At 40.4% G+C, this 26,732-nt stretch overlaps 2 protein-coding genes across 2 annotated transcripts in view; one reads left to right on the forward strand and one right to left on the reverse strand.

Moving 5' to 3' along the window:
* The window catches only part of LOC103120178 (olfactory receptor 10J3-like), a 105,897-nt gene extending 87,653 nt beyond the window's left edge, over positions 1 to 18,244 (forward strand). Inside the window, exon 3 of the mRNA XM_007530543.3 lies at positions 17,293 to 18,244. Coding sequence (XP_007530605.2) covers positions 17,293 to 18,244 — 952 coding nt within the window. The remainder of the gene's footprint in view (positions 1 to 17,292) is intronic.
* LOC103120180 (olfactory receptor 10J1-like) overlaps positions 1 to 26,732 on the reverse strand; it is a 34,457-nt gene that overhangs the window by 3,132 nt on the left and 4,593 nt on the right. Inside the window, exons 2-3 of the mRNA XM_016191489.2 lie at positions 17,846 to 17,868; positions 8,858 to 8,880 (exon numbers count right to left, since the gene is read on the reverse strand). Coding sequence (XP_016046975.2) covers positions 8,858 to 8,880; positions 17,846 to 17,868 — 46 coding nt within the window. The remainder of the gene's footprint in view (positions 1 to 8,857; positions 8,881 to 17,845; positions 17,869 to 26,732) is intronic.

The following is a 26,732-nucleotide window of genomic DNA, read 5'->3' on the forward strand; positions in this document are numbered from 1 at the left end:
GGCTAATAACCAAAATAAATAAAGAGCTTGCTAAACTCAACAAGAAAACAAATGACCCCATCCAAAAATGGGGAGAGGACATGGACAGAATATTTACCACAGACAAGATCTAAAAGGCCGAGAAACACAACTCTTTTATTGTCAGAGAAATGCAAATATGTCGTTAAGGTTGGGGGCTCCAGCTGGCCGGGCTAGCTTCGCAGCGGCAGACAGAGACGACCAGAGACACACGGCTGGGCAGAGAATCTTTATTCACGAGCAGGCAAACATGTGCTCTCCTGTCTTTCTCCTCTGGCGGCAGAGCAAGAGACCCTTAAACTAACTACCACACAGATCTCTCCAGCATCCTTCTCTTTACGCGGCTGTGCCAAGAACTCTCCAACTACTTAGCATAGGGGGCGGGGAGAAAGCGGACCCGCGAAACTAGCAAGGGCCAAAGCAATATGAAATATACCAACAATTTTCCCCTTTTCTTTTTAACTAAATGTCCATAGTATCAGTGTGGGGTGAACAGAAACCTATATTGCACAGGCATTTTCAAAAAAGAAACTGGCACAAACATGGAGGAACATGTAAGACAAGAACCAGTGTGCTGCCAAGGGAAGGCCTGAGGGGGGCGTTTTTGCCTCTGTGGGCAAAACTTTATCAGCTAAAAAAAAACATTTCTTGCCTATGGGGGCTTTACTTGCCTCGACGGCATTTGTGTGTGTGTGTGTGGGCATTACCTAGCATGGGGGGGTATGGCCTAGAATCTCAAGGCAGCTGGCTGCAGTCAGTCTTTGAGAAACCCAGCAGCATAAAGTGAAGCTGCTAGTTTTGTGCAAAGTGTCCGAGGGGTACCAGTGAGTCCGATAGAAGCGAGTACAAAGCAGATGTCCACCGAAGAATTGCCAGGGGGTGAATTGTTGTATGTCTGTCCCGATGGGGAATGTCAGCCATCAGAATTCCGCTTTTCAGTAGAGAACTTGACAGCTGCAATTTACTTACTATGAAACAAAACTTGTAGCAGGTTAGAAGTTTACCACAATTGATAACTCTATTACAATTGTTAGCATAACCATAGCACAATCTAACATTTTTAACTGAGAAGGAATATGAGAGTTTTACATATCAACAGTGTCTTTTTAACCTTTTGTTACACCCATTCAAGATGGAGACACACCCTAGGTGTGCGCAGTTTTTTTTTTAGACTAACTTAGTTAAAATACATTGACTTTTAATTAATTTTTAACTCAGACTTTAAATGTAAGTTAATTTTACCTTTATGAGAACTATGTTGAAAACCTTTTTCATTTAACTCTGTCTGGTAAGAATATAGCCTTAAAGTTACATTTTTAACCTTAAAGTTAATGTCAACAAACTTTAAACACACACGTAAACATGGTCTTTAATACACAAGGAGAGAAACCTTTGTTATGAAGACATGTCATTTTAAACACGAATTTAGATCTGTACTGTCTTAGTTGTTGGGGGGGTTACCATCCAGAGGTGGCCTCACGCGCAGCTCCACTTGTAGGAATTATAGGTTGTGATCTCTGCACGAATCTCTGCGTATTATAGCTCATCTGCCTTCAGACCCAAGCTGGAGATCTCGGCCAGGGGGCCCAGTTGCGTCAGGGAGCCCACGGTCTCCGGGTGGTCCAGGATCTGTCCAGACTTCATAGCAGGAGGGCGGGCTGGCCAGCCATGCAGAAGGTGCGGCCCGAGGTGCCCCAGGGGAGCAGCCATGATGGGCTGCCATGTCTGCTGCCCTCTTCCCAGCGGCCGAGCCTCATGGGGTGAGCCGGTGCCCAATGCCTCATTTCAGGCGGAAAGCCGGCTCATGCAGGCTGGCGTTGGGCTCCTGCGGGCTGGCATTGGGCAGAAACCACAGAGTGGTCCAGAGATAAATGTTCCAGAAACAGCGAAACAGTCTCGTGAAGAAAAGGCAGAGGCCTTTGGAGATCTCTTCACAAGCAGAAGAGAAGGCCATAGTACATAGGTAGCCAAATTGTCTTCACTTATCTGAGAGATGCGCTGGTCAGGTCCACATGGGCACCATTTGTTGTTAAAGTTCAAGGGCTCCAGTAGGCCGGGCTAGCGTCGCAGCAGTAGAGAGAGACTCGAGGACACATGGCTGGGCTGAGAAGCTGCAATTTAATCTTTATTCATGAACGGGCAAATCACCACACCATGTGCTTCCCTATCATTCTCTCTCCGCCGCTGCTGCTGGGACTCTGCAAGTCCTTAGCATACAGGGCAGAGAGAAAGAGGGGCACGAAACTAGCAAGGGCCAAACCATTACTCTCAGAGGTAGGGGGAAGGGGGCCAAACTAACATGAAGAATACCAACACAAAGACAACAAATGCAAATAAAGACCACTTCACTCCTGTGAGAATATCATACATCAGAAAAGGTAACAGCAACAAATGCTGGAGAGGTCATGGGGTCAAAGGAACCCTCTTGCATTGCTGGTGGGAATGTAAATTGGTCCAACCTCTCTGGAGAACAGTCTGGAGAACTCTCAGAAGGCTAGAAATGGACCTACCCTGTGATCCTGCAATTCTTCTCCTGGGGATATATCCTAAGGAATCCAACACACCTATCCAGAAAGATCTGTGTACACATATGTTCTTGGCAGCACAATTTGTAATAGCCAAATCCTGGAAGCAACTCAGGTGTCCAACAACAGATGAGCACGTTGTGGTATATATACACAATGGAATACTACTCGGCTATTAAAAACAGTGACTTTACCATTTTCAGCCGATCTTGGATGGAGCTTGACAAAATCATGTTAAGTGAAGTAAGTAAGAAACAGAAGGATGAATATGGGATAATTTCACTCTCAGGCAGAAATTGAAAAACAAGATCAGAAGAGAAAACACAAGTAGAACCTGAACTGGAATTGGCATATTGCACCAAAGTAAAAGACTCTGGGGTGGGTGTGGGATGTGGGGCAGGGGGAGAACACAGGTCCAAAAGGGATGACAGAGGACCTAGTGGGGGTTGTATTTTTTTTTTAAAAGATTTTATTTATGAGAAAGGAGGAGAGAGAAAGAATCATGCATCACTCTGGCACATGTGCTGCCAAGGATCGAACTCGGGACCTCATGCTTGATAATCCAAAGCTTTACCACTGCACCACCTCTTGGACTACAGAGGGCTGTATTGTTATATGGAAAACTGGGAAATGTTATGCATGTACAAACTATTGTATTTATTGTCGAATGTTAAACATTAATTCCCCAATAAAGAAGTTAAAAAATCTTGTTTGTTAGAAAAAAAGAGAGAGGCTGAAAATTAATGAGTCAAACATCCATCCTAAAACATTATAAAAACAAGATTAAATAAGAAGGTGTATGGAAATAATCATGAATGATGAAGCCAATGGTAGTGGCTTATAAGAGAAGGACAAAATAGAGAAACTACATGAAAGTAACAGTTTATAAACTTTAGGTAAAATGTGCATATATATGACCAAGAACAAGCAACAACCTAGATAAACTCTGATATGAATTCGTACAGGGACATAGTTATAGAAGTCATGGACACAGAATGTACAAAAAAAGCCAAATGATTAATTTTCTCATTACATTAACATTTTTTGATGAAATTGATATGTTTAAAAAAACTTGCCAAGAGTGAATTAATAAGTAGAAAAATTTGGAACCAGACAGTGGTGCACCTACCTAAGTGCACATACTATACTACACAAGGACTCGGGTTCAAGCTTTTGTCCCCACCTGCAGGGGGAAAGCTTTATGAGTGGTGAAGCAGTGCTGCAGGTGTCCATCTGTCTTTCTCCCTATCTGTCTCCCCTTCAATCTCTCTGTCTCTATCCAATAATAAATAAAAGCTTCTAAAATAAATAAATAAATAAATAAATATATATATATATATATATTTTAAAAGCTTTTAAAAACTAGAAAACCTGAAAAAATACTGTAAGAGATACAGTACCTTAAAATCTACTAACCTCCAGGCCAAGGTAATAATTAAAGTGTTATAAAATATTTAAAGAACAGTTTATCTCAAAATGACATATACTATTTGAGATCATAAGAATGGAAGGACTGTCTTCCCATCTATCCATAAAGCTGGACTTTAAAAAAAATTTTATTTTTATTTTTCTCTTTTGTTGCCCTTGTTAATTTTTATTGTTGTTGTTGGTGGTGTTGTTAGATAGGACAGAGAGAAATGGGGAGAGGAGGGGAAGACAGAGGGGGAGAGAAAGAGAGGAACCTGCAGACCTGCTTCAAGGCCTGTGAAGGACTCCCCTGCAAATTGGGAACCAGGAGATCAAACCGGGCTCCTTCTTCCAGTCCTTGCTAATTTTTTTTTTTTTAAGAACAGGACTTATTTTTATTTTTAAAGTATTTTAATTTGATAAGACAGATATTGAGAGAGAGAAAGAAAGACACCTACATCACAACTTCACTGCTTTTGAACCCACCATTCTCTGCTGTTGTGGACTGGGGACTTGAACCCGGGAACCTTGTAATCAAGTGCATCACTGTTCAGCCCTAAAACTAGAGTTATCTAGAACCAATATTTAGCAGTCAATTTCATTTTCAGGTGTTAATATTCATGAGGAAATACTGTGAAATTAAACCCAAGAGCATGGAATAGAATGCATAACCAAGTTGGTTTTATTAGAGAATGCAAAATTTATTTACTGCTAAAGCTGTCCAATTTATATTTCCTCAAGTAATATGTATATGCATTTTTATTTAATTTTTTAATGAAAGAGACCAGAGCATTGCTCTGGTATATCTGCTGTTGAGGACATAAGAACTCAGATCTTGAGATCTTGTGCTCATAAGCCCTATGCTGCTACTCCTGAGATACCTTGCCAGTCTTCAAATAAGATATTTCAAGGGAAAAAAATGTCATTATTTCAGTAGCTGCCTCAAAGACACTTGTCAAATACCAGCATCTAGTTGTGAGAAGAGCCCTTATTTTACTAAGCATGAAAGATGTTGCTTAAGCTGATAAAGCATGCAGACAGTAATTCTCCAGCCAACATAGCCTTAGTGTTGAGATACCAGAGGATTCTCAGTTCTCTTTGAGATGAGGAACAAGATATGGGTGCTGCTTTCTGCACTTCTCTTCAAGATGGCACTGGATATATTCTAGTTAAGCAAGGAAGACAAGCAAAAGAAAAGAAAGACATAAAGATAGACTGAGAAGGGAAGAATTCCTTAGAGACAATGTGATTGTACTGATAGAAAATCCACAAGGAAACAATTAAATAACTTATTATGAATCTAGAAGATTTGGGCTACAACATTTTAATGTAGAAATCCATGTCATTTCTGTACTTCAACAAAATTGACTACAAATTAAGTGTAAAAGCCTAAAAATATAAAATGAGTTAGGATAAAGATTTTTATTGGAAAATATTCAAGTTTTGCCTGAGAACACTGCAGAAAACTGAGATAAACTATGCACTTATGAACAGGAAGACTGAACATTTTAAAGATGCCAATTAGTCCCAAATCTATGAATTTAGTATAATTCAAGCAAGAGGTCAAGTGAACTAGTTTGGGGTTATTTGTTTGTTGACTAGACCCTTAAATATATATGAGAGAGCAAACATCTAAGCAAAGCCAAAAACTCTGTAGATGAAGAAACAGAAGAAAAAAAAGTCATCCTTCCAATACCTTAGAGAATAGTTTCTCTAAGACTATTGTATTTAAGAAGATCTGGTATTGGCAAATAGTCAGAAAATTATACCAGTGGAAGATAGTATAGAGTTTTGCACCAGAATGGCTTTGCAGCTTGATGGAAAGAATGAATGTCAGTGGTACTGGAATATTGCAGCTGTCCATAGGGGAAAATTAAATTTGATAGTCTTGTACCATAGGAAAATGAATCTCAGTTATACTGAAAACCAAAGAAGAAACAATCAAAATGCCCTTTGCCATATTTAGAAGATAATCTATGAACCTATTTAAAAAACTTGGCATAGTAGAATATACAACCTAAAAGAATATAGATTTCATTTTATAAAAATTAAATCATATTAAAAAATCACACAAAGAAAAAGGAAAATAATTATATAGTAAAAAAAATAACAGAATACAAGTAGTAGAGCAAATTTATAAAAACCAAAACAAACAAAAAAAACCTAATACAAGCATAGCTTAAAGAAAAAAAATAGAAATTTCATGAAAAAAAATAGGAAGCACGAATGGTATGTGAACAGATTTTTAACATCATTAGTAGTCAGGGGAAACTATAACCACAGACCACAAGCTCAGACCACAGACCATTTCACACCCATCAGACGGCAAAACACCAAGTGATCAGATCACAGATGCAGAGCAGTGGAGTTTCTAGTCCCTATTGGCAGGAGGTAGAAGAATGCAATAACTTTTGGAAACAGGTTGACTTTAGCTGATAACATTGAAAACGAATACATTCTATGAGCCAGTGGTACTGCCATGAGATATTTAATCCAGAAAAACTAAAGGCATATATAAAAGCCTTTCAGCAGCTTTATGACAGAAAAAATGTCAATAAATATTTTTTAAGAGGAGAAAATATATTTAAATGGAAGAAAATGCTCACATTGAATGAGGGTGGGCAAAGTATAACCACAGGTCAGTTGTCCTGTAAATATAACTTGATAGAATAATTGTGTACCCTTTGTGTATGTGTGGATTGTACATAGAGGTGCTAGGGCTCAGAAGGACATGCTGTTTCTCTGACTCACACATCTTGTGATTGGTAAGAGGGTAAGAGCAGGTGTGATGCCAGATGTTTCCCAGACATGCCTAATGGCTCCACACTTGGGGCAGGAATGTGCGGTTGTGTGGTTCAGGCAGTAGGCAGAAATGTGTCTGAACTTAAGCCTTACTCACTCAGAAGCTACCAGGGCTGTCAATGCATTGTCTGTTGGGTCATGTATATCATATGAATTGTATTAACTAATTAATTATATATTTTTATTTCCTTCCAACTCAGACTCTTACCATTATGTTCAAATAAATATGTTCTCACTTTCTTGAGTCAGCCAATGTGCAAGTATAGGTGGCCCTTGAGCCAAAAACTGTCTGTGAAACCATTTGGTCTGGCCCTCTCAAGGTCTCAAAAATTCAATCAGTCCAGGGGCTCTTTTCATAGCAACATCAAGTTTTCATTTTTAAGTTGGTAATTTCATATGGCCTGAGAATAATGTTATAAATATCCAAATGGCCCTTGGCAGAACAAGGGTTCCTCAGCCCTGACAACAATAAGAAATATAGAAGAAAAATTAAAACCAACTCTTTTTTTTTTTTTTTTTTCTCTTTCTAATGAGTACTTACTTCTTGCAAAGCTGGCAAGGGAGAAGAGAGGAATTTTCTTAGTTGCTGGGGCATTTGAAACTTTCAAAAAAAAAAAAAAAAGCAGAGCAGAGCAGGACTCTCTCTAAGAAGGCAACAAAGGAGCAAACATGAATATCATGAAATTCAGCCCTGTCCTGGTGTCAGCAAGAGATACAGGGCTTGGGGACAACCCTAAGTTCATCCTGAGGAAAAGCCTTTGCTCAAGAAGGTTTCTCTGACAAGAAGTGTCTTAATCCCTTACCAAGCAACTCTGTTCACTCTCCAGAGAGGAGAAAGTCCCTGAGATTCAGGGCTCCAGGGAGGAGGAGGAAAGCACACACCAGGGGGCTAGTTAGGAACAGGGGCAATTAGAGGAAATACTGTCTTCAATGAAGGACTCACAAGAGCAACTTGTGTTATAGAAGCTGAAATGTACTTTTAAGGATTCCAATGAACCAAGAAGAAGCATGAGGACCAGTCACACCTATTCTTCTATGTCTGGGCAGTGTTAATTAATTTGTTGAAGTCACAGCTATTATTGAACATCTACTTATGTCCTGGGACTGTACAGGGAGTTGAAAGCAGAGACTGAAAAAACAGTCATGGCATTTGCTCCTGTTGAGCTTGTGACTAAGGGAAGCCTTACTAATCCATCAGTACTTTTTCATTACTATTTTTTAAAAGTGGCTTACTTACTGGATAGAGACAAAGAGAAATCAATAGGGAAGGGGGAGATAGGGAAAGAGATACTTGCAGCACTTCTTCACTGTTCATGAAGACTTGCTCCTGCAGGTGGGGACCAGGGATTTGAACCTGGATCCTTATGCATTGTTACGTGTGTGCTCAATCAGTTTTGCCACTACCTTGCCCCCCAGTATTTTTTTTTTTTTTTAGATTAAGAGAATCTGCCAGACAGATGCAGCTTACTAGAATGCACTTGACAGAAAACAGGATAGTCTTACATTCATAAGAGAGCACTTCCCAAATGGAAAAGTAAAGCTCTTGACCAGGGACTTTGATAGCAACAAATCAGGTGCATGCACATTTGATGTTCAGGTGCAGTAGAAGGATAGGTTGGAGGAGAGCAGTGTGGAAAGGTAAAGTGTTCTTCAGTAAAGCATGACAGGAGGTGGACATGGAGTTGATTTTGGCTTATTGGGGTGCAAAGGACCAACACTCCATAGCCATGCCAAGATATGTGCTCAGAGTGACTCAGGAAACATTTCTCAGAATACTTATCTGGAGAAACAAAGTGTGGTTTTTCACAGAAATTGGAGGAGTCTTCAGTGTGATCCTATTTTATTTTTAGGTGAATTTATTTATTTCATAAGGGTGGGGCATGGCAGGGATAGGGAACTTCTCAGTAATATTTGATGACAGGAATTGAACCCAGGTCTCCACACACAAGTTCTGTGCTCTACCCTCTGAGAAACCTCCCTACCACTGATTCTGGGGCTTGGAAGAACTTTGACTTGATTCATGGTAGCCTCTCATCCATCCTCTCATGGAAGCCTGGAACAACAGGGTGGTCCTATGCCCTTGATGCTAGGCCCTATGACATCACCATTAACATGTATTATAGACATGCTATAAATCTCAGTCTATAGAAAACCACTTTGAATGTTATGGATCTTGATTTCAAGTGGCCAGAGAAGAAATTCAGTGGTAGAATACTGGACTTGCATAAGTGTGAGGTACTGATTTGATCCCTAACTCTGCACATGCCAGAATGATGCTCTGGTTCTTTGCTTCCTGTCGTTAAAGTTCGGGGTCCAGCAGGCCGGGCTAGCTTCGAGGCGGTAGACAGAGACGGCGGTGAACAGAGACTCGAGGACACATGGCTGGGCCGGGAAGCTGTATTTCTTTATTCATGAACAACAATTCATAAACTAACCCAAACTAATCACCACACAGATCTCTCCTGCACCCTTCTCCTCACGCAGCCACGCCAAGAACTCTGGCACTCTATAGGGGTTTCTGGGGCGGGGAGAAGGGCGCCCGCGAAACTAGCAAGGGCCAAACCACAATCTCCTAGAGGTGGGGTGAAGGGGACCAAACCAATATGAAGAATACCAACAGCTTCCCTCTCTCATTAATAAATGAATAAATAAAGCTTAAATGTTTTTAGTCTTAGTCTTTACAAACATACATATTTTGAGCACAGGTTATTCAGTTGTTTAGCACAGGTGCTAAACAAACTGTACACTTTGGGCACATTGCATCTACTGGTGGATCTGCTCACAACAAATCCTGGACCAACTTCAGAGCCTTGTCTTAGGGTTAACTTAACATTAACTAGTGGGTTACTCAGCAAAAAGAGGGAAGGAACAAGTGCGCATGAGAATGCTAGGTTTACCAATTTCAATAGCATATTTGAAAAAATGGAGAGTATGTGGGAATTGCAGAACCACCATGAAAGGAATTCAAGCCAGAAGTCCATTTCTACTGATCTTCATGAGTTTCCAAGCAAGCAAGTAAGTCTTGACTTTATGTGAGAGATCCTTACTGGGAGCTTTTAAAGAAAGTGCTGTGAATAGCTATATCAGTCAAATAATAGTCATGAGAGCTGAGATGGCTGTGTTATAATCAGACAAATATATTTTAGGAAAGGAATATTAAAGAGACAAAGAAATATACTTATTTATAGCAAAAAGAGTTACTATGTAAATAAGACATTGAACTATGAATTTGCTTCTGATAATACAATTCTCAAATCATTGAAGTGGATGGCAGGTTAACAAGAAGATAGAGAAAATTAAATAATTATATTAAAGAGCTCAATGATGACCACCACCATCACCATCCCTATCACCACTAGCAACACTACTATTGTGACATTGATCACAGGTGGACAGACTGAGTCAGATCAGATAAATCTGTCCAAACACTCATCAAATTAATGGCAGGTCACTCCCATCATCAGGACATCTAGTCAGGGAATTATAGTATTCCCACATAGATATGATGGGCCTAGACCTCTAACAGATCCCTCTCTCCACTATCTCTGGTCATCTCCAACAAGAAAAACATCATAAAACCTCTCATGGACCTCTACAGGACCTTGCCTTTGATGTAGAACACCAATGGTAGAAACAGCCCCAGTCTTCAAAGGGAGTCTGAGTCAACATACTCTGCCACTTGGGGAAGATAGGTCCTGAAATGAGTGTAGCCTAGAACGTTCCTAGCTATGGCCATAGAATGTGAGCTCAGACCCACAGGAATGCAGAGGTTACACAGGCTCCTGTGCTGAATATGAATAGACACAGGCCCCACATCAAATTGATGGGGTTTATAGTTAATAGTATTTACATACTTTTCCCATATTTGGGGGCTATTTTTCCCCTGATCCAGCTTTCTGGTCCTATTTCCAACTATGACATCATCTCCCCAGACAGTACCCTTAGCCCACCTGCTTATTAGCTGTTGGGCTCAGGCAAAATTAGTAAGGTTATGGGCCCCTTGGAATATACCTAAAATAGACTTCCTAGATTTTTTCCAAATGGAGACCCCAAGTCTTATCTGCTATATTCTTACCTTTAGGTTCTTGATTATTAAACAATTTGTTCTGCTTTATATCTTAATGGTTTTCAGCCACCAAGTTGCACATCCACCATGATGCCAACTTGACTTCCTTGGGCAAATGACCTCACCAATGTGTCCTGGAACCCCACCTCTCCAGAGCCTTTCCCCTTTAGGGAAAGATAAAGACAGGCTGGGAGTATGGATTCACCTGACAACACCCATGTTCAATGGAGAAGCAATTATAGAATTCTAGGGTCCATACTCTGAGAGAGACAAAGAATAGGAAAGCTTCCAATGGAGGGGATGAGATAAGGAACTCTGGTGTGGGAATTGTACCCCTCCTATCCTAAAATTTTATCAGTCATTATTAAATCAATAAAAAAAATTAATGGCAGGTATGGTGAGTAGACGTGGGTATACAGAGCCACTTCTCCAATGCTCTATATTTTCTTTCCTTCTTTTTTTTTTTTTTTTTTTTAAAAAAACACATACTCAAGTTGTTTTCATAGATTTTCATAATTCATGCCATTACCAAACACAATTTCAATTTCAATTAAATCTAGCCATTAGTTAATGCAAATTACTTTTGTGTCCAGAAGTATTCCAATATAACCCTTGAGTTGAGCTTCCTGGGCTTAATTTGTGGTTTCCTGTCTACCAGCTTACTGTCCTAAGGAAAGTTACATAATATCTCTGGATCTGTTTTCTCTTCTGAAAATGAGTTTAATAATGCTATATTATGAATTATTCCTTCATTAGATGAATTAACATATGTGTGTTGTATAGCTTAATAACTAGTATATAATAGGCATAGGCACTTCAGCTTGGTAATTATTTATATTAGTAGTGTACAAGATAGCCCAGAAGATGAATGAGAGTCTTTTCATAAAGTGCTTGTGACTGAGTAATAAATTCAATCAATGTGAAATAGAATTACTAAAAAGTTAATGCTATATGGCAATAGAGTTCCAATGCTTATAAACTTTAAGGATATCAACCAACACTTACTAGCCTCTATGTAGGCTGTGAATAACAAATGAGATGTAGTGCTTGGAATGGCTTGCCAACAACTGAGCCATTGAATGAAGCTTATCTAGGGGCTCCAAAAATTACTCTGGTGAACAGGGCAGAGAAAAAGCAAGATCAGTTACTGTGATAATTATTTAATCAACAGAATTCAAGATAGAACTGAGGTTTCTGAGACAGCTGTAGATATTCTTAGACCTAAAACTGGTTCTAAGTCTAAGTATCTTAAAGTCCACCCTTGTATGCCTGGCCATAGTGTACTGTTTACACCTTGTGACAATTCTCCTCTCTCATGTAGGATAGGTCATTCTCAAACACCTTAAGCTCCCCTGTGATATCAGAGAAATGGACAGAAAGTATGACAGTTGCTTAACAGGACCATGGCCACTTCACCCCAATTTGAAAGCAGCCATTTTCATCTCATTGATTTTTCTTAATACCAAGTCAACTCTACCCTTCAGAATGTCAACCTCAGGATGAGGAAATGAGTTGTCTCAGTAATGAGGTCTCTAGATACCTTCTGTTTAGGTCTAGTCTATTATGGGTCACTTGAGAGTTGCCAGTGATGTTTTGGGAAGAGGCACTCAGGAGACTGGAATAGATAACTTGCATCTTATTAGGAATCCTCACAATAGAGATTTGCTACTGTGACCAAAGAGGGGCTGCGATAGGGAAGAAGAGCTTAGTGCAGTGTTCTCAATAACAACTTAAAGGGGTTGATACTCAAAGACAGGGACAGGCATTATTTCCTCCCCTTCTTCTTTCTTTTGTTTCAAATAGTTTTGGATCTAAAAATAAGCCATTAAGGGGGACTGTATATTAAATCAGAGCTCTGTCCAGTAAGCAAGCCTCATATGACATTCATAGACTATTTGGTAAAATAACATTTTTTTCATTACAAAGTGACATGGAATCAACTAATTCAGAGGTTTTAAATAATTTCAGGGCATGAGAAAAGTGTGGGACACATTTTATAACTCGTAGGGAAAAGACACATCTATCATTTCATGTGGTCTTATTTCCTAATTGGGAGATGAGAACATCTCTCTAGAAGACTCAAGAAAAACAGGCCTTTTGGTGAGTGTCACTTCCTTTTATGCTAGAATGGAGATGTCTGGTGTAGCACACATTCAATTATTATACCAAAAGAGCTCAGAGGGAACAGAAGATGAGGAAAATTATTCCTTAAAGAGAGTTGTGATTCCTAAGATTTTTGTAAGTATGGGTGTATATACAAATGCAGAGAAAAGATTTCTATAAAATTTCAAGGATCTTTAACTGCTTCTTGTTTCAAATGCTATTTAAAAAATTCTGAACCTGTAGCCAGCAAGATAGTTCATCTGGCTGGATACTATGCTTGATTTGTCATGTACAGACCTGTGTTTGTACTTAGATCTCACTATACTGGAGAAAGTTTCAGTGCTGTGGAATTTATCTTCTTTCCTTCTGTCTTGTTCTCTTTGTATCTGAAAAAAGTCAGTGAGGAGTCGTGTAATACAGATGATACCAAAAAGTTTTAAAAATTAAAAAAATAACTGGGTAATGTCATGCATGTACAAACTATTGCATTTACTGTCAAATGTAAAATATTAATTTCCCAATGAAAAAATTTTTTAAAAAATAAAAAACCTAATACTATACATTGTGGCTATTCAGAATACTGAGTTTCTGAAAAATGGCTTTGCTCAATTCTAAGCAAAATTTTACTATTCACAGTAGATTGGGGAAAAAATAAGGGACCAGTAAGATAAATGTCCTTTTCCCTGGAGAAAAACAAAACAAAACAAAAAACAAAACAGGAATAGTGTATTTATCCATCATTGGGTCAGGGGATATCTTATTTAACTTCTTTATTTTGTTATATTTATTTTAGGCAAAGAAATAGTAGTGAAAACTCCAGTCAAAGACATTATCTGAATGGTGGGGTGGGGGCTGTTTTCAGTCCATCTTAACTCCCTGATTTTTGTCTTTCATCTTTTCTTCCTTGCCTAAATGAGTAACCCTACTCTGACCAATGATTTCTTTTCCACACCCCATATTTCACCCACTGCTCTTTCTGTTGAATCTTCCTCAAAATGCTGGCATGAGAAAGATTCTGCTGTTTTAGAATTTAGGTGTGATGAACTGTCTGAAGGAAAAAGTAGATAAATATTCTAGCTACAGATTTGTGTAAGACCTTCTGGCTAAGAAAGGAGCACTACATTATAAAGTTAACCTGGACAAAGCTTAACTATGCAGGTATGATAAAAACTGATTTTTACTGAATGGTTTCAGACTACCAGTTATAACACAGAAAAGCAACCTTGATGTCCCTGAGATTGTTCCCAGATAACATTCACTTGATATACTATGATGAAAGGGAAAGGGAGGTTGTTGGACATCTGCTATAAGAGGATTAGAAGCACAACTGAGAATATTTTCTACCTAGTCCTAGGTAGGGATAACAAAGTCAGATGAGTGATTCTGGTCCATGTACTTCAAGGGTTTTAGTGAGTTTGAAAAATCCCATATAAGATCTATTGTGACCTTTGGGACAAAATGGATGGAACTAGTGGTGATTACGCTTAGTGAAGTAAGGAAATGAGGACAGTTACTAGATGATTTCACTTATATGTGGAGTATAAAGAACCAAAACACATGAATTTGAAAAAAATATATAGTCCACCCATATTTAAGACCTTGGGAGAACTATAGTAGTTATCCTGGGGGCTACAGTACTTTGGTGGTATGAGTGGTATAAAACTATACCCCTATTATCTTATAATCTTGTAAATCACAAATAAGAATACCAATGCCCATGCCCAGTGAAGAAGCAATTACAGAAGTCAGAACTTCCACCTTTGGCACTCCCAAAAGAATTTTGGTCCATACTCCCAGAGGGATAAAGAATACGGAAATTTCCAGTGGAGGATTTGGGACACAGAACTCTGGTGGTGGGAACTGTATTAAATTGTACCCCTATCATACAATCTTGTTAATCATTTTTAAATTACTAATAGAAAAGTTTTTAAAAGCCAAAAAAAAAAAAAAAGAAAGAGGAAAAAGTTCATATAAACAATGACAATGGATATGGTAGAAATTATATATTTTTATTACCTGTATTTATTTATTTAATAGGCAGCCAGAAATTGAGAGAGAGAGAGAGAGAAAGAGAGAGAGAGAGAAAGAGAGAGCTGCAACACTATGTTATCACTCGTAACGCTTTTCCCCTACAGGTGGGGATCAGGAGTTGAAGCCCAGTCTTTGCGAATTGTAACATGTGCGCTCAACCAGGTGTGTCACCACTCAGCCCAGAAATGATAGAATTTATCAGACCAAGGCTTGGGATAATTTTAAGCCTGAGATAATTATGTGTTTGTTTTCAAGCTCTAGAGAGCAAGACAAAAACATTTTACCCCAAGTCAGCCATTTTGAGATATGAAAACTGGTTCATTTCAAGAAAGTGAGAAGAAATAACCTTTAGTAAGACCACTGTTTACTAGGGTCTTCCAATGTGTTGTGTTCTTTGTCCAATACTTCAAGTCCATTTACCCATTATAAACCCATGGCAACTTGTAGAGTGTTGCTGTGTTCAGTTTGCAAATCAGTTCCACTCTTGTTCTTCAAAGATCAAGGGGTTATTGGGGGAATTGTATGTAGAAAAGCTGCATAAATTTTTTTAAAAAGCAGCAAAAGTTTTTTTTTTTTTTTTTTTTTTAAAGGAATGACACATTCTGAAGGAAGTCTTGGACTGACTGTGGTCTGCTAAAGTAAGGGAGAAGATCATGAGTCATCACAGATCTTGATAGTGGTGGTCAGATATGGATAGAGATAGACATATCTGTAAGGGCATAGCAGGGCAGCAAGGAGACAGGCCCAGGGGTTCTGTTTTCAGAATAGAAAAAGAAAGAGATAATTGTTATTATTCCAGCTTTCTGATGGAGGCAGTACTGAACCAAAATGGGTTTTGTCAGGAGGAGATTTTGCTTAAGGGGCAAAGTCCAATCTGTCCCTATATATTCTCCAATTCTGCATTCACATGGAGTAGGTTCATTTTGGTCCCCATTGTAGTTTAGAATATATAAAACCAAAGTAGGAAAAAAATAGTACATTTGGTGATTTTCTGTCTAAATGTGTTATATGTATTATCTTTCCTCTCACACTAGGAAACTCCATTCTTTCCTTGAAGGGATAACCAGACTTATGCCATTCTGCTTGTTGCCTTTTTCCAGGAGATAAGTCAAAACACCCGCAGAATCTTACCAAACTTTGCTTGCTCATCTTAAAGGTACTTGGTGTATGGTCTCCAGGAGGAATAGTTAATAGAAGTGCTCCCTTTTTTGTGTGTGTCTCCTGATCACAGTGGATTTTGGGAGGACTAGAAAGTAAAGATTAGCACTTGGGTATTGGGCAAGGGGTGGAAAAATCATTTTAGACCACTTGGCAGAATTTGCCATTGAGAGTAAGTTCTGAGTCTTGCAAACAAATAGACTTATTTTATCTCTCACTTATATCACCTTTCCTTGTTGGACTTCTAGGGAGTTAATCTCAGAAAAATTACAGGAAGACTACAGAGTTCTCCTGGAACTCCCCTCTTCAATGGCTAGGTAATTATTTCCACATATTTGCCTTTTAATTTCTATTAGCTTTCAATCTTAAATCTCTCTCTCTGCTCTCCATTTCAGGTCCTGTGGGTGATGCTTTTGTAAGGGTGGGCAAAGGTGAGGACCCTCAGGAATTACCTAACAATTCAGGATGCACAGTCTTATGATCTGGGCCATGCTCATAGTCTGATATGGTCCTAGGGGAAGGAGGTTACTCAATTTGGGTTGGACTCAACTCCAGCAGTTAACATGCTAAAGCTAGGAGTGGGGAGATAGCATAATGCTTATGCAAAAAGACTTCTCTGCCTGAGGCTCTGAAGTCCCAAGCTTAATCCCCACCACCACCATAAGCCAATGCTCTGGTCATTCAATGTTTCTCTTTCATACAATTGAAATATTTTTAAAATTATGCTTAAGTTGAATCTGGAAACAAGGATGACTTGAGGTATTCAGGTCCTGTTGGCCTTTTTCAAATAATAAAGAATAGTTAGGACCTATTTTGTACTTTGTTCTAAGGGAAAGTTTGAAAAACCATGGTACTAGAGACAGGAAGACTTGGGGGTTTACAACTCCTCCCTGTCCCCAAATTCAGCTCTTGAAGTTCTGCTTTCCCCAATCTCCACCTGTGTAAAAGATTGAGAGGTTGACCTGAGTTAATATAGTGGAGGCTCTGACTACTGTTTTGGATGTGAATAAAATTAATCCCCTTTCCTGCCATGATGGTTTGTTTCCCTTAGCACAGGGCATCAGGCACTCATTTAGCTTCACTAGGATAGACACTGTCTAATAAAGGCCCTGACTCAGCTTCTTCTGTTTTCTGCTCCCTGACTACACCTCTCTTCCCTTTGCCCAGTTCTTGGAGACTCAGTCCTTCCTCCTCTCCAACACCAAACTTCACCTCTGTGACCCAGTTCCTGTTCGAAGGCTTCTCCAGCTTTAGTTGGCAGCATAGGCTCATCTTCTTCATTGTCTTCCTGACCTTGTACCTGCTGACTCTCTCTGGCAACACCATTATTGTGACCATCATCCGTCTGGACCGCCACCTCCACACACCTATGTACTTCTTCCTCAGCATGTTGTCCATCTCTGAGACCTGCTACACTATGGCCATCATCCCCCGCATGCTCTGTGGCCTCCTGAACCCTGGCCAGCCCATTGCTATCCAGAGCTGTGCTACCCAGCTCTTCTTCTACCTCACCTTTGGCATCAACGACTGCTTCCTGCTCACAGTCATGGGCTACGACCGCTATGTGGCCATCTGCAACCCTCTGCGCTACTCCCTCATCATGGGCCGAGGGGCCTGTGTGCAGTTGGCTTCTGCATCACTGGGTCTTGGCCTGGGCATGGCCATTGTGCAGGTGACATCAGTATTTGGCCTGCCCTTCTGTGATGGCTCTGTCATCCCTCACTTCTTCTGTGACGTGAGGCCCATGCTGAAGCTGGCCTGTGCCAACACCACTGTCAACGAAATCATCAACTTTGTGGTCAGTGTGTGTGTCCTTGTGCTGCCCATGGGCCTGGTCTTCATCTCCTATGTCCTCATCATCTCCTCCATCCTCAGGATCGCCTCAGCTGAGGGCAGGAAGAAGGCCTTCGCCACCTGTGCCTCCCACTTGACTGTGGTCATCATCCACTATGGCTGTACCTCCATCATCTACCTCAAGCCCAAGTCCCAGAGCTCCCCAGCACAGGACATGCTCATCTCAGTCACCTACACCGTCATTACCCCCCTGCTCAACCCTGTGGTATACAGCCTGAGGAACAAGGAGGTCCAAGAAGCCCTGCGCAGAGCTGTGGGGAGGAGGTCCACCTCCTCTTAGCATGAAAAGACTACTGATGACCTTTCCCTTGACTTTCTAAATGGGTGTTACTTTTTAGTGTGATTTCAGCTGTGCCATTAATGGTGGCATCAAGAGAACTGACTGAGGACCAAGTAGTTGCACACTTGGTAGAGTGCCCATATTACTATATGCAATGAGCTGAGTTCAAGCCCCTGGCCACCATCAGCAAGTTCATTAGGGCTAAGGCCGTATGTTAGTTGGCTCACCTTCTTCCTGTATCTCTCTTTCTCTTTTTCCCCCTACTTTTGTCTGTTGAACCTCTATCAAAATAAAAATAGGGTGAGGAGGGGGATGCTGATAGGAACAATGGAGTTCAAAGTAGACACAAATCCCAGTGATAAACCTGTGGCAAAAGAGAAAAAGGAGAAGGGAGAAGATGAGGGATAGAAGGAAGGGGGGAAGAAAGAGAAGTAAGCACAGAAGGAGAAAGAAGAAAGTAGAAATGGAGAAGGCAGAGGAGGAAAAGGAGGAGTAAGAAAAGGAGCAGAATGAGAAGAAGAAAGAGGAGGAATTAGAAGAGGGGGAGGAAGAATGCAGGTGTAGATGGAGAAGGAGGAGGTGAAGAGGAAGGAGGGATCTGGATACTAAAGCTGGAGATTCCATAAAAGCTTCTACCAGTTGTCTTATTTCTGGTTAGAGGACAGATTTGATAGATGTCCTCAGGGTATAAGCAAGCATGGACTGAGCTGGGCTGCACTGGACTATGCTGGGTTGTTTCTCTTCCACACAGGCACACAGTCACCCCACCTCCAAGGTGAAGTCAGACAACTCCACAGAGGCACAGGCCCTACAGGACCTTCCAGGCTGATGATGGGATCTGGGGAATAGCTTGGGAAGATGTTTCCTGACCATGGGAGTAAACTGTGTACATTTCCCAAGAAGTGGGGAGTCTCACAGGCATAGGCTTCTTTGGACACAGTGGCCATTCTTGCCATCTATTTCTGCTTCTTGCTCATGTCTTTTCATTCCCTAGATGAACAAATTCTAGAGGCTGTAACTCACTTCTAATGGGCAGAAGTGCCTTTACTGACCATTCCAAGGAGAGAGGGTTGTACATAGGCAAAAGCAAAGAGCTCCCAGTCCCTAGCATGCTGGCTGCCCAACCGTGACACTCCCAGTACTAAAGCTCCAAGTGCAAAGAGATCTTACTGGAAACACCAACCCTCCTCACACTTTCAAATCCTGATGAAAGAGGCTGGGGATTGGAAGGAAAGTGGAAGAAGTATAGTTCTTTTTTGCAGGGTAGACTCAACTCTTTGAAATAGTGTTATAAGTATAAGCACTTTAACTGCAGTGGCTGAAGACTTGTATTAATGAACACAAATCTGAAGCTTGACCTAAATAAAAAATTTCCCAGTAAGTGCCTGAGTCTGCAGAGGCTTGTCTTTAGAATTTTCTCTTGGCTATGGGAATTGTGTGGAATTGTACCCCTCTTATTCTATGGTTTTGTCAATGTCTCCTTTGTTAAATAAAAAAAAAGAATTTTCTCTTGGGATTCTCCCAGCACAGACCTGAGTTACAGCAGCGTTTTCTGTGTGAGCACTGCAAGTGCCAGGAGAAAGCACTGGTTCTCATTCATAGTGTCTGCATCCAGGATGGACCAGAGCTCAAGTCTCAGACAGGGCTTCCAGGCAAACATCCCTGCTGACCCCATGGGGTGACTGCACAGCAGGAGCCACCTGTGATAGTCACCAGGGAGCCAAGACTGGACCAGCCATTGCCAAGGCTCAACTCCCCTAAGGGAACAATATGTCTCAATTTGTAGGAAAAAAAAAAAACCTGACTGGAGATAGAGCCACTCCATTTTTGTGAGATTGGCCTCAAAATTATGTGTTTTCTTTTAAATTTTGTTTATTTGTTTATTTATTGATTTACTTCTGTATTTATTTTAATGAAAGAGAGTAAAACAGAGAGAAGGACACAGAGAGGGACCAGAGCACTGCTAGGCTTTGGTATATGGTTGTGTTGGGGATTGAACCTGGGACCTCAGATCTCAGACATCAAAATCTGACATAACCATTATGCTGTCTTCAGATGCCATATGTGCTTTCTTAGTTGTTCTGCTTAATCAAAGTGACATGACAGGAGCTAGAAGTGACACCAACTCTTCTTGGTTTGATTGCACTTGGCATGGTTCATCCTCAGGAATGACTATGGAAAGAGCTGCTTTCCCTGAAGTCCCACTCTGCAGGACAGACTGCTCCTACGATTGGTCTGTCCCAATGGTATAAAGGGACAGCATCCACATCCTATTTTGAAGCCAGTGTTGAGGGATGCTTGCCAGCTCCAGACTGTCTGCTGACATGGTTTGAGATCAATCCTGTCCCTGCTTCATATTTTTGCCTTTCTTTTATTGGATAGGACAGAGAGAAACTGAGAGAGGAGGGAGAGGTAGAGAGGGAGAGAGAAAGAGAGACACCAGCAAACCTCCATTGCTTGTGAAGTTTCCACCCTGAAGGTAGAAAGCATGGACTTGAGCCTGGATTCTTGTGCATGGACATGCCACTTCCTAATGCCTCCTGCCTCACATTTCTAACTGTCCCTCAGTGCAATTTTGCAGCCTTCCTTCTACTCAGTGGTGGTGTGCAGAAGGTCTACGAAACTTCTATACCAAGTCTGCTTCTGCTGCACAGTCTGTGTCCTTGGAATCACAGTCCAAGCCCATTTCTGAATAACAATCAGCAAATGAAGAGGTCAAATGCTCATCTCTGCTCTGCTCCAGTGAGGACAGAGGGGAGTGGCTCCCATCCTTTCATAGAAACAGACCCTTTGTGCTGTCATTGATCTTGCTGTACTGGCTCTGGCTCAGTTTGCTTGGCTGCAGTACAGTGCTAGCTTCTTGGAAGCTGGTTAAGAAGTGAAAATTGGTTAAGAAGTGAAAAATTTGCTCAGCATCCTCAAGGAATCATGCCTTGGTGATTATTGTAATTACAAAATAAAGGCTTTGTAGGCTCGGCTTGGCGTGGGCTTAAAACAATCAAGGTTTATTACATGGTTATTAGGTATGGTAAAGAGGCAAATATCAGCTGAGATAAGACTAGGCTGGGATTGTGAATAGCAATCCATACTTATAAATCCATAAATAAGTTACCAGCTTTCAGCTACACATGTACACATCCTGGGGAAATTTCAACCTCCTTGAAGCCCAGAGGCCTTACCACACATAAAAGTAGCTGATTCCACTGAGAGTTTAAAATCTACTAGGAACAGGAAAATTTACTAGTGAGCTCATGTCATCCAATTTTCCTGAAGGGAAAGAATGTGATACAGGAGAACTTGGCGTTCTGAAATACAGGGGAGCGCAGCATTGACACAGGGACAGTGGTATCAAGGGCATGGAGATGAACACCACATGGGGGCATCCTGAATGCCCCTGATAGTCACACAATCAAGGCAGAAGACTCTTCTACTATCTGAAGCCTCCAGGGACCCTGGCTGTTACTGTCTGCTATTCTCAACATAGAACCTTCAGCTCTGGCATGATGGATGCATCTGTGGTCCCATTTCCCATTTAATGGGAGAACTGTGTCTTTTATTCCAATTTTCACATCCCCAGCCTACAGCTCATTTTCTGTTAGAGGTGCCTATCAAGTTTGTCTTCTATTGATTGGCCACTCGTAGTGAGTTATCAATTTTATTTAAAACAACCCCTCCTTCCAGCTATTGGGAATCATGATGATTGATAGCAGACAATTTGGAGCAGAAAGTGCAGCCCTGCCCGCTATGTCTGCCGCCCTGCTCCTAGTGGCTGAGCAGCGTGGAGGGAGCCCATGCCAAATGCCCCGTGCCTGATACCTATGAACTTCCAAAATTAAGTAAAGAGGAACTAGATAATATGAACAGGCCCATCACACTAATGAAATTGAAACAGTTATCAAAAACCTTCCCAAGAATAAAATTCCTGGACCAGATGGTTTTATAAATGAATTCTACAAACCCTTCAAAGAACAACTAATACCTCTACGTTTAAAAGTTTTCCAGAAGACTGAAGACACTGGAATACTCCCTTCCAGTTTCTATGAAGTCAACATCACTTTGATACCAAAAGCAGACAGAGACACAACCAAAAAAGAAAACTACAGACCAATATCTCTGATGAACATAGACGCTAAAATATTGAACAAAATTCTAGCCAACAGGATACAGCAGTATATTAAAAAGATTGTTCATCATGACCAAGTGTGGTTTATCCCAGGGATTCAAGGTTGGTTTAATATATGTAAATCAATCAATGTGATCCACCACATGAATAAAAACAAGACCAAAAACCACATGGTCATGTCAATAGATTCAAAGAAAGCCTTTGATAAAATCCAACATCCCTTTATGATCAAAAGACTACAAAAATGGGAATAGATGGAAAATTCCTGAAGATAGTGGAGTCTATATATAGCAAACCTGATAGAAATGACTGGTAACAATGGAAAGAGGGATTTATTTGAGGTCTAGGCCCATCATGTCTGTTTGGGAGTCTCAGGACTCCCTGATTAGGGCCCCAGGTGATGTGGTGGCCTGATAGTGACTAAAGAGTCATCATTAAAGTATGTCAGTCTTTTGCCCTTATTCAACTTTTTCAGTCCTTGCTTTGATGAGGACATCTTTGGAATGAGTGAGAGAACTATGATAGGAAGCAAGTGAGGAGGGTATCTAAGTCTAACTAGACTCTATTTCATTAGGAACTTTATGGTGACTCACTGCAGACTATTGTGTACTTTTGCTTTCAGGTATATATTTTGCCCTAATTTATGGATACATGTGAACATATGCCCTATCTCATGGGACCTGGTCTATATCTATATTTTGGGACTTGTTAGGAAGTGAACCAACTGAAATGGAATTAGAGAATCCTATGAAAGGAAAGGTCTCACCCAAGTAATAAGGCTGAAAGGTTGACATTCCATGCCTGATGTTCCTGGACACAGTCTTCAGTGAAGCATACCAAAGTAGTACTCATTGCGTTGATTAGGTTGGGATCAACAGATGCAATATCATTTGGTATGAACTGAGAGAAGCATACATGAAAATGATCCCCACTCTAGAGGTTACAGGACTGGGGAAATATAGGCTCTATAGAGGAAGTGGATGGTTCCTGTTGTCTTAGGGCTTAAGAAAGCAATAGATAGTTATTGCTATAATCACATTATTTGGCAATTGGGTTAACTTTCAAAAATCCCCTTGTTAGGATCTTCTGTACCATACACATCATCACCATAATTCGTATTATTTCACATTTTGTCTATATAGCTGAGTCTTATAGAGTAATGCCACTGGTTGCTTCTGTTGTCCCTGGTCTATGCTTTTAAGAGAGTCAGTATGTCAAAGACTCAGCCTATGGTCTGGCATTAAGAAGTTTGAGACATTCAATCAATTTTCCCCTCTGAAGATTTTTACCCCTCCATCTGGTCTGAATGAAAGTCTAGCTGGATATAGTTTCTTGGTTGAAATCCTTTTTCATTGATGGCTCGATAAATATCTTGCCATTCTCTTCTGGCTTTTAGCATTTGAGAGGAGAAGTCTCCTGATAGTCTTATGGGTTTTCCCCTGTATGTGACTTTTTGTTTTTCTCTTGCAGCTTTTAGGATCCTTTCTTTATCATTGCTTCTTTTCATTGTAACTGTGATGTGTCTTGGTGTTTTCAGGTCTGGGTTGATTCTGTTTGGGACTCTCTGGGCCTCTTGAATCTTAAAGTTCTTTCTGTTCTTTAGGGTTGGGAGGTTTTCTTCTATTATTTCCTCTAGGATGTTTATGTCCCCTTCCTCTATTTCTTCCTCTGGTAGGCCAATTATGCTAATGTTACTTCTTTTGAGATCATCCCTTATGTCTCTTGTTGGTTTCAGTATCTCTCAATCTCTCTTTTAGGTCTTTTACCTCTTTCTTAGTTTCCTCTAGCTCATCCTCTGTCTGGATAATTCTGTTTTCTTCTCCTGTTAACCTGCTTTCCCTTTCCTCAGCTTCCTTCTTCATTTCAGTTACAATATAAGCTTGTTCTGCTAGTTGTACTTTTATCTCAGCTATTTCAGTTTTCAGTTTGCTAGTTACCTCAAGGTAGCTGGTATTTTCCTTGAGGATTTCATCTGTTGTTTCCCTGTTTATCATAGCCCTTTCCTCAATATTTTCCCTCATTTCTGTAACTAATAGTTCCATTACTGTTTGGATAGTTATCTTATTTATAATTGCTTCTGACTTATTTGGAGTTTGGGGTCCTGTCCTCTTTCATTGCTCTCGATTTGACCTTTTTTTTTAAAGTTGGTGTGGTTTGTACTTTTCTGTCCTGTCACTCTTCATTTGTGTTGTGTAAATATAGACCACATTAGAGTCTTTTCTCAGATGAAGTCACAAACTTCAGAAAGTGCAATATCAGCTGAAGCAAAGATTAATGCAATTCAACCAAAACCAGATAGTCAAGCAACACCCCCACTCTAATAACAAAAACCAATAATACAAAGGGGAAAAGAAAAAAAAAAGAAAAGAAGCAAGGAAAATTAAGAATAGATAAGTACAAAAATAAGCTGTCAACTATAAATTATAGAGATAATGGGAAGAGAGAGAAGGAAAGAGGAGAGAGACAGCGGGAGAGAGGAGAAGAAGAAGAAGGAAAAGAAGAAGAAGGAGGATGAGGAGGAGGAGAAGAAGAAGATGAGGAAGGAGAAGAAGAAGGAGAAGGAGGAGAAGCAGAAGGAGAAGGAGAAGAAGAAGAAGGAGAAAGAATCTACTCTCAGCTAGATTTCTTATACAAGATAATTCACAAATGCCAGTGAATAAAAAAGAAAAAAAAAGCAGTGAAAGGAAAGAGATTTTTTTCAGATCAGCTTTAATAAAGAAAAAGAGAAATAGAGAAAAGGTGGAGCAAGTCCCTCCCAGAATGTGTAGCACACCCAACCACCTATCAATGGAAGAAGCAGCAATGGCTACTTTTGCTCAAGTTGGAGAGGGTGGGAAAGAGGCAAGCACAAGTAATAACAATAATAGAGTAAAATTAAATAAAGTTGCCTAACAGTCACTCTGCAGATTGAACCAGTATAGATTGACTCCACACAGCTTCATGTAAACCAAGATAAAAATAAGCAATTATAAGAGGTAACTTTCAGACAAACTCAAGCATTAGCAGAAACACACAGGTACCTTACCCCAGGCAAGACCAAGGCCCTGATTGATCAGGTATTCTATCACTCAGATAGAGTTCCTGCTACCTTCAATGTCTTTTGAAAAACACCCCTGAATGACACACCAGGCAAGACTGAGGCCTTGATTGATCAGGTATTCTATCACTCAGATAGAGTTCCTGCTACCTTCAATGTCTTTTGAATGACACACATTTGAAAGACACCCCTTCTGATCTAGGAATCTTGCTTAAGAAATTCCCTCCACAGGAATCCCACCAGGAGTAGCTGGTGTGGAGGTTGGGAACTAGCAAAACAGAAAACTCCCAGACAGTCTTCCTGGTTCCTTTTTCCCTTTTTGGCCTCTGTTTGCCAGCCTAAATATGAATTATAGGACTCTTTTTTTAGTTCTTGTCTGCCCACCCAGTGGATCCCTATCCCATTACTGACCTAGAATTCCTACCCTCACCTGAACTTCCCAGTTTAGAAGCAGCCTCTTTGCAGAGCTCAGGCCATGTGTTGTCTACAAGTCACCACCTTGGCTCCCCCCCAACTTAGTAGTTGTATTCTCAACTTTGATACCCTCTTCCCAGACAATATTTCTAGTCCACCTCCATGTTAGCTACCAAGTTCAACTAAAGATTACTAAAGTCATGCACCTTTAAAAACATATCTAAAATAAACTTATCCTCTTTCCACCCTATTCACATCTGTTGTATTCCTACTTTTAGGTTTCTGTTCATTAAACATTTTGTCCTGATTTATACCTTACTGCCTTTCAGCCACAAAGTTGCAGATGCAACAATGATTCCATCCTGAACTCCCTGAGCAGATGACCTCACCAATGTGTCCTGCAATTTCACCTCTACAGAACCCTACCACACTTGGGAAAGATAAAACAAATTGGTGGTATGGATTGGCCTGCCAATGTCCATGTCCAGAGGAGAAGCAATTCCAGAAGCATTTTGCATGCCAAAAAGAATTTTGGTCTATACTCCCAGAGGGGTAAATGATAGAAGAAGATGACCAGAGGGTTTCAAACCCCAATTCCACCAGTACCCGATGTGTTCTGTCATCAGGAATCTTATTTTTATACCATCACTGAAAGGGAGGCAAATCTGGAAAACACCAGAAGAAGTCAGGAACTGTTTCTCTTAGAGAGATAAGGGGAAAAAAGGAAGGCTGCTTGGAAGTAGTAATAGGTATAGATGTGATTTATAAAGGAACTGAAGGCAGGATAATAGAAAAAAAAAGTACAGATATAGATAGATACAAAATTAACTTATATCTATGGCCTTGGGAGAACTACTGAAGTTTCCAGTGGAAGGGATGGGAACACAGAACTCTGGTAGTGGGGACAGTGTGGA

Source organism: Erinaceus europaeus, chromosome 9 (assembly GCF_950295315.1).
Source record: "Erinaceus europaeus chromosome 9, mEriEur2.1, whole genome shotgun sequence".
Lineage (NCBI taxonomy): Eukaryota > Metazoa > Chordata > Mammalia > Eulipotyphla > Erinaceidae > Erinaceus > Erinaceus europaeus.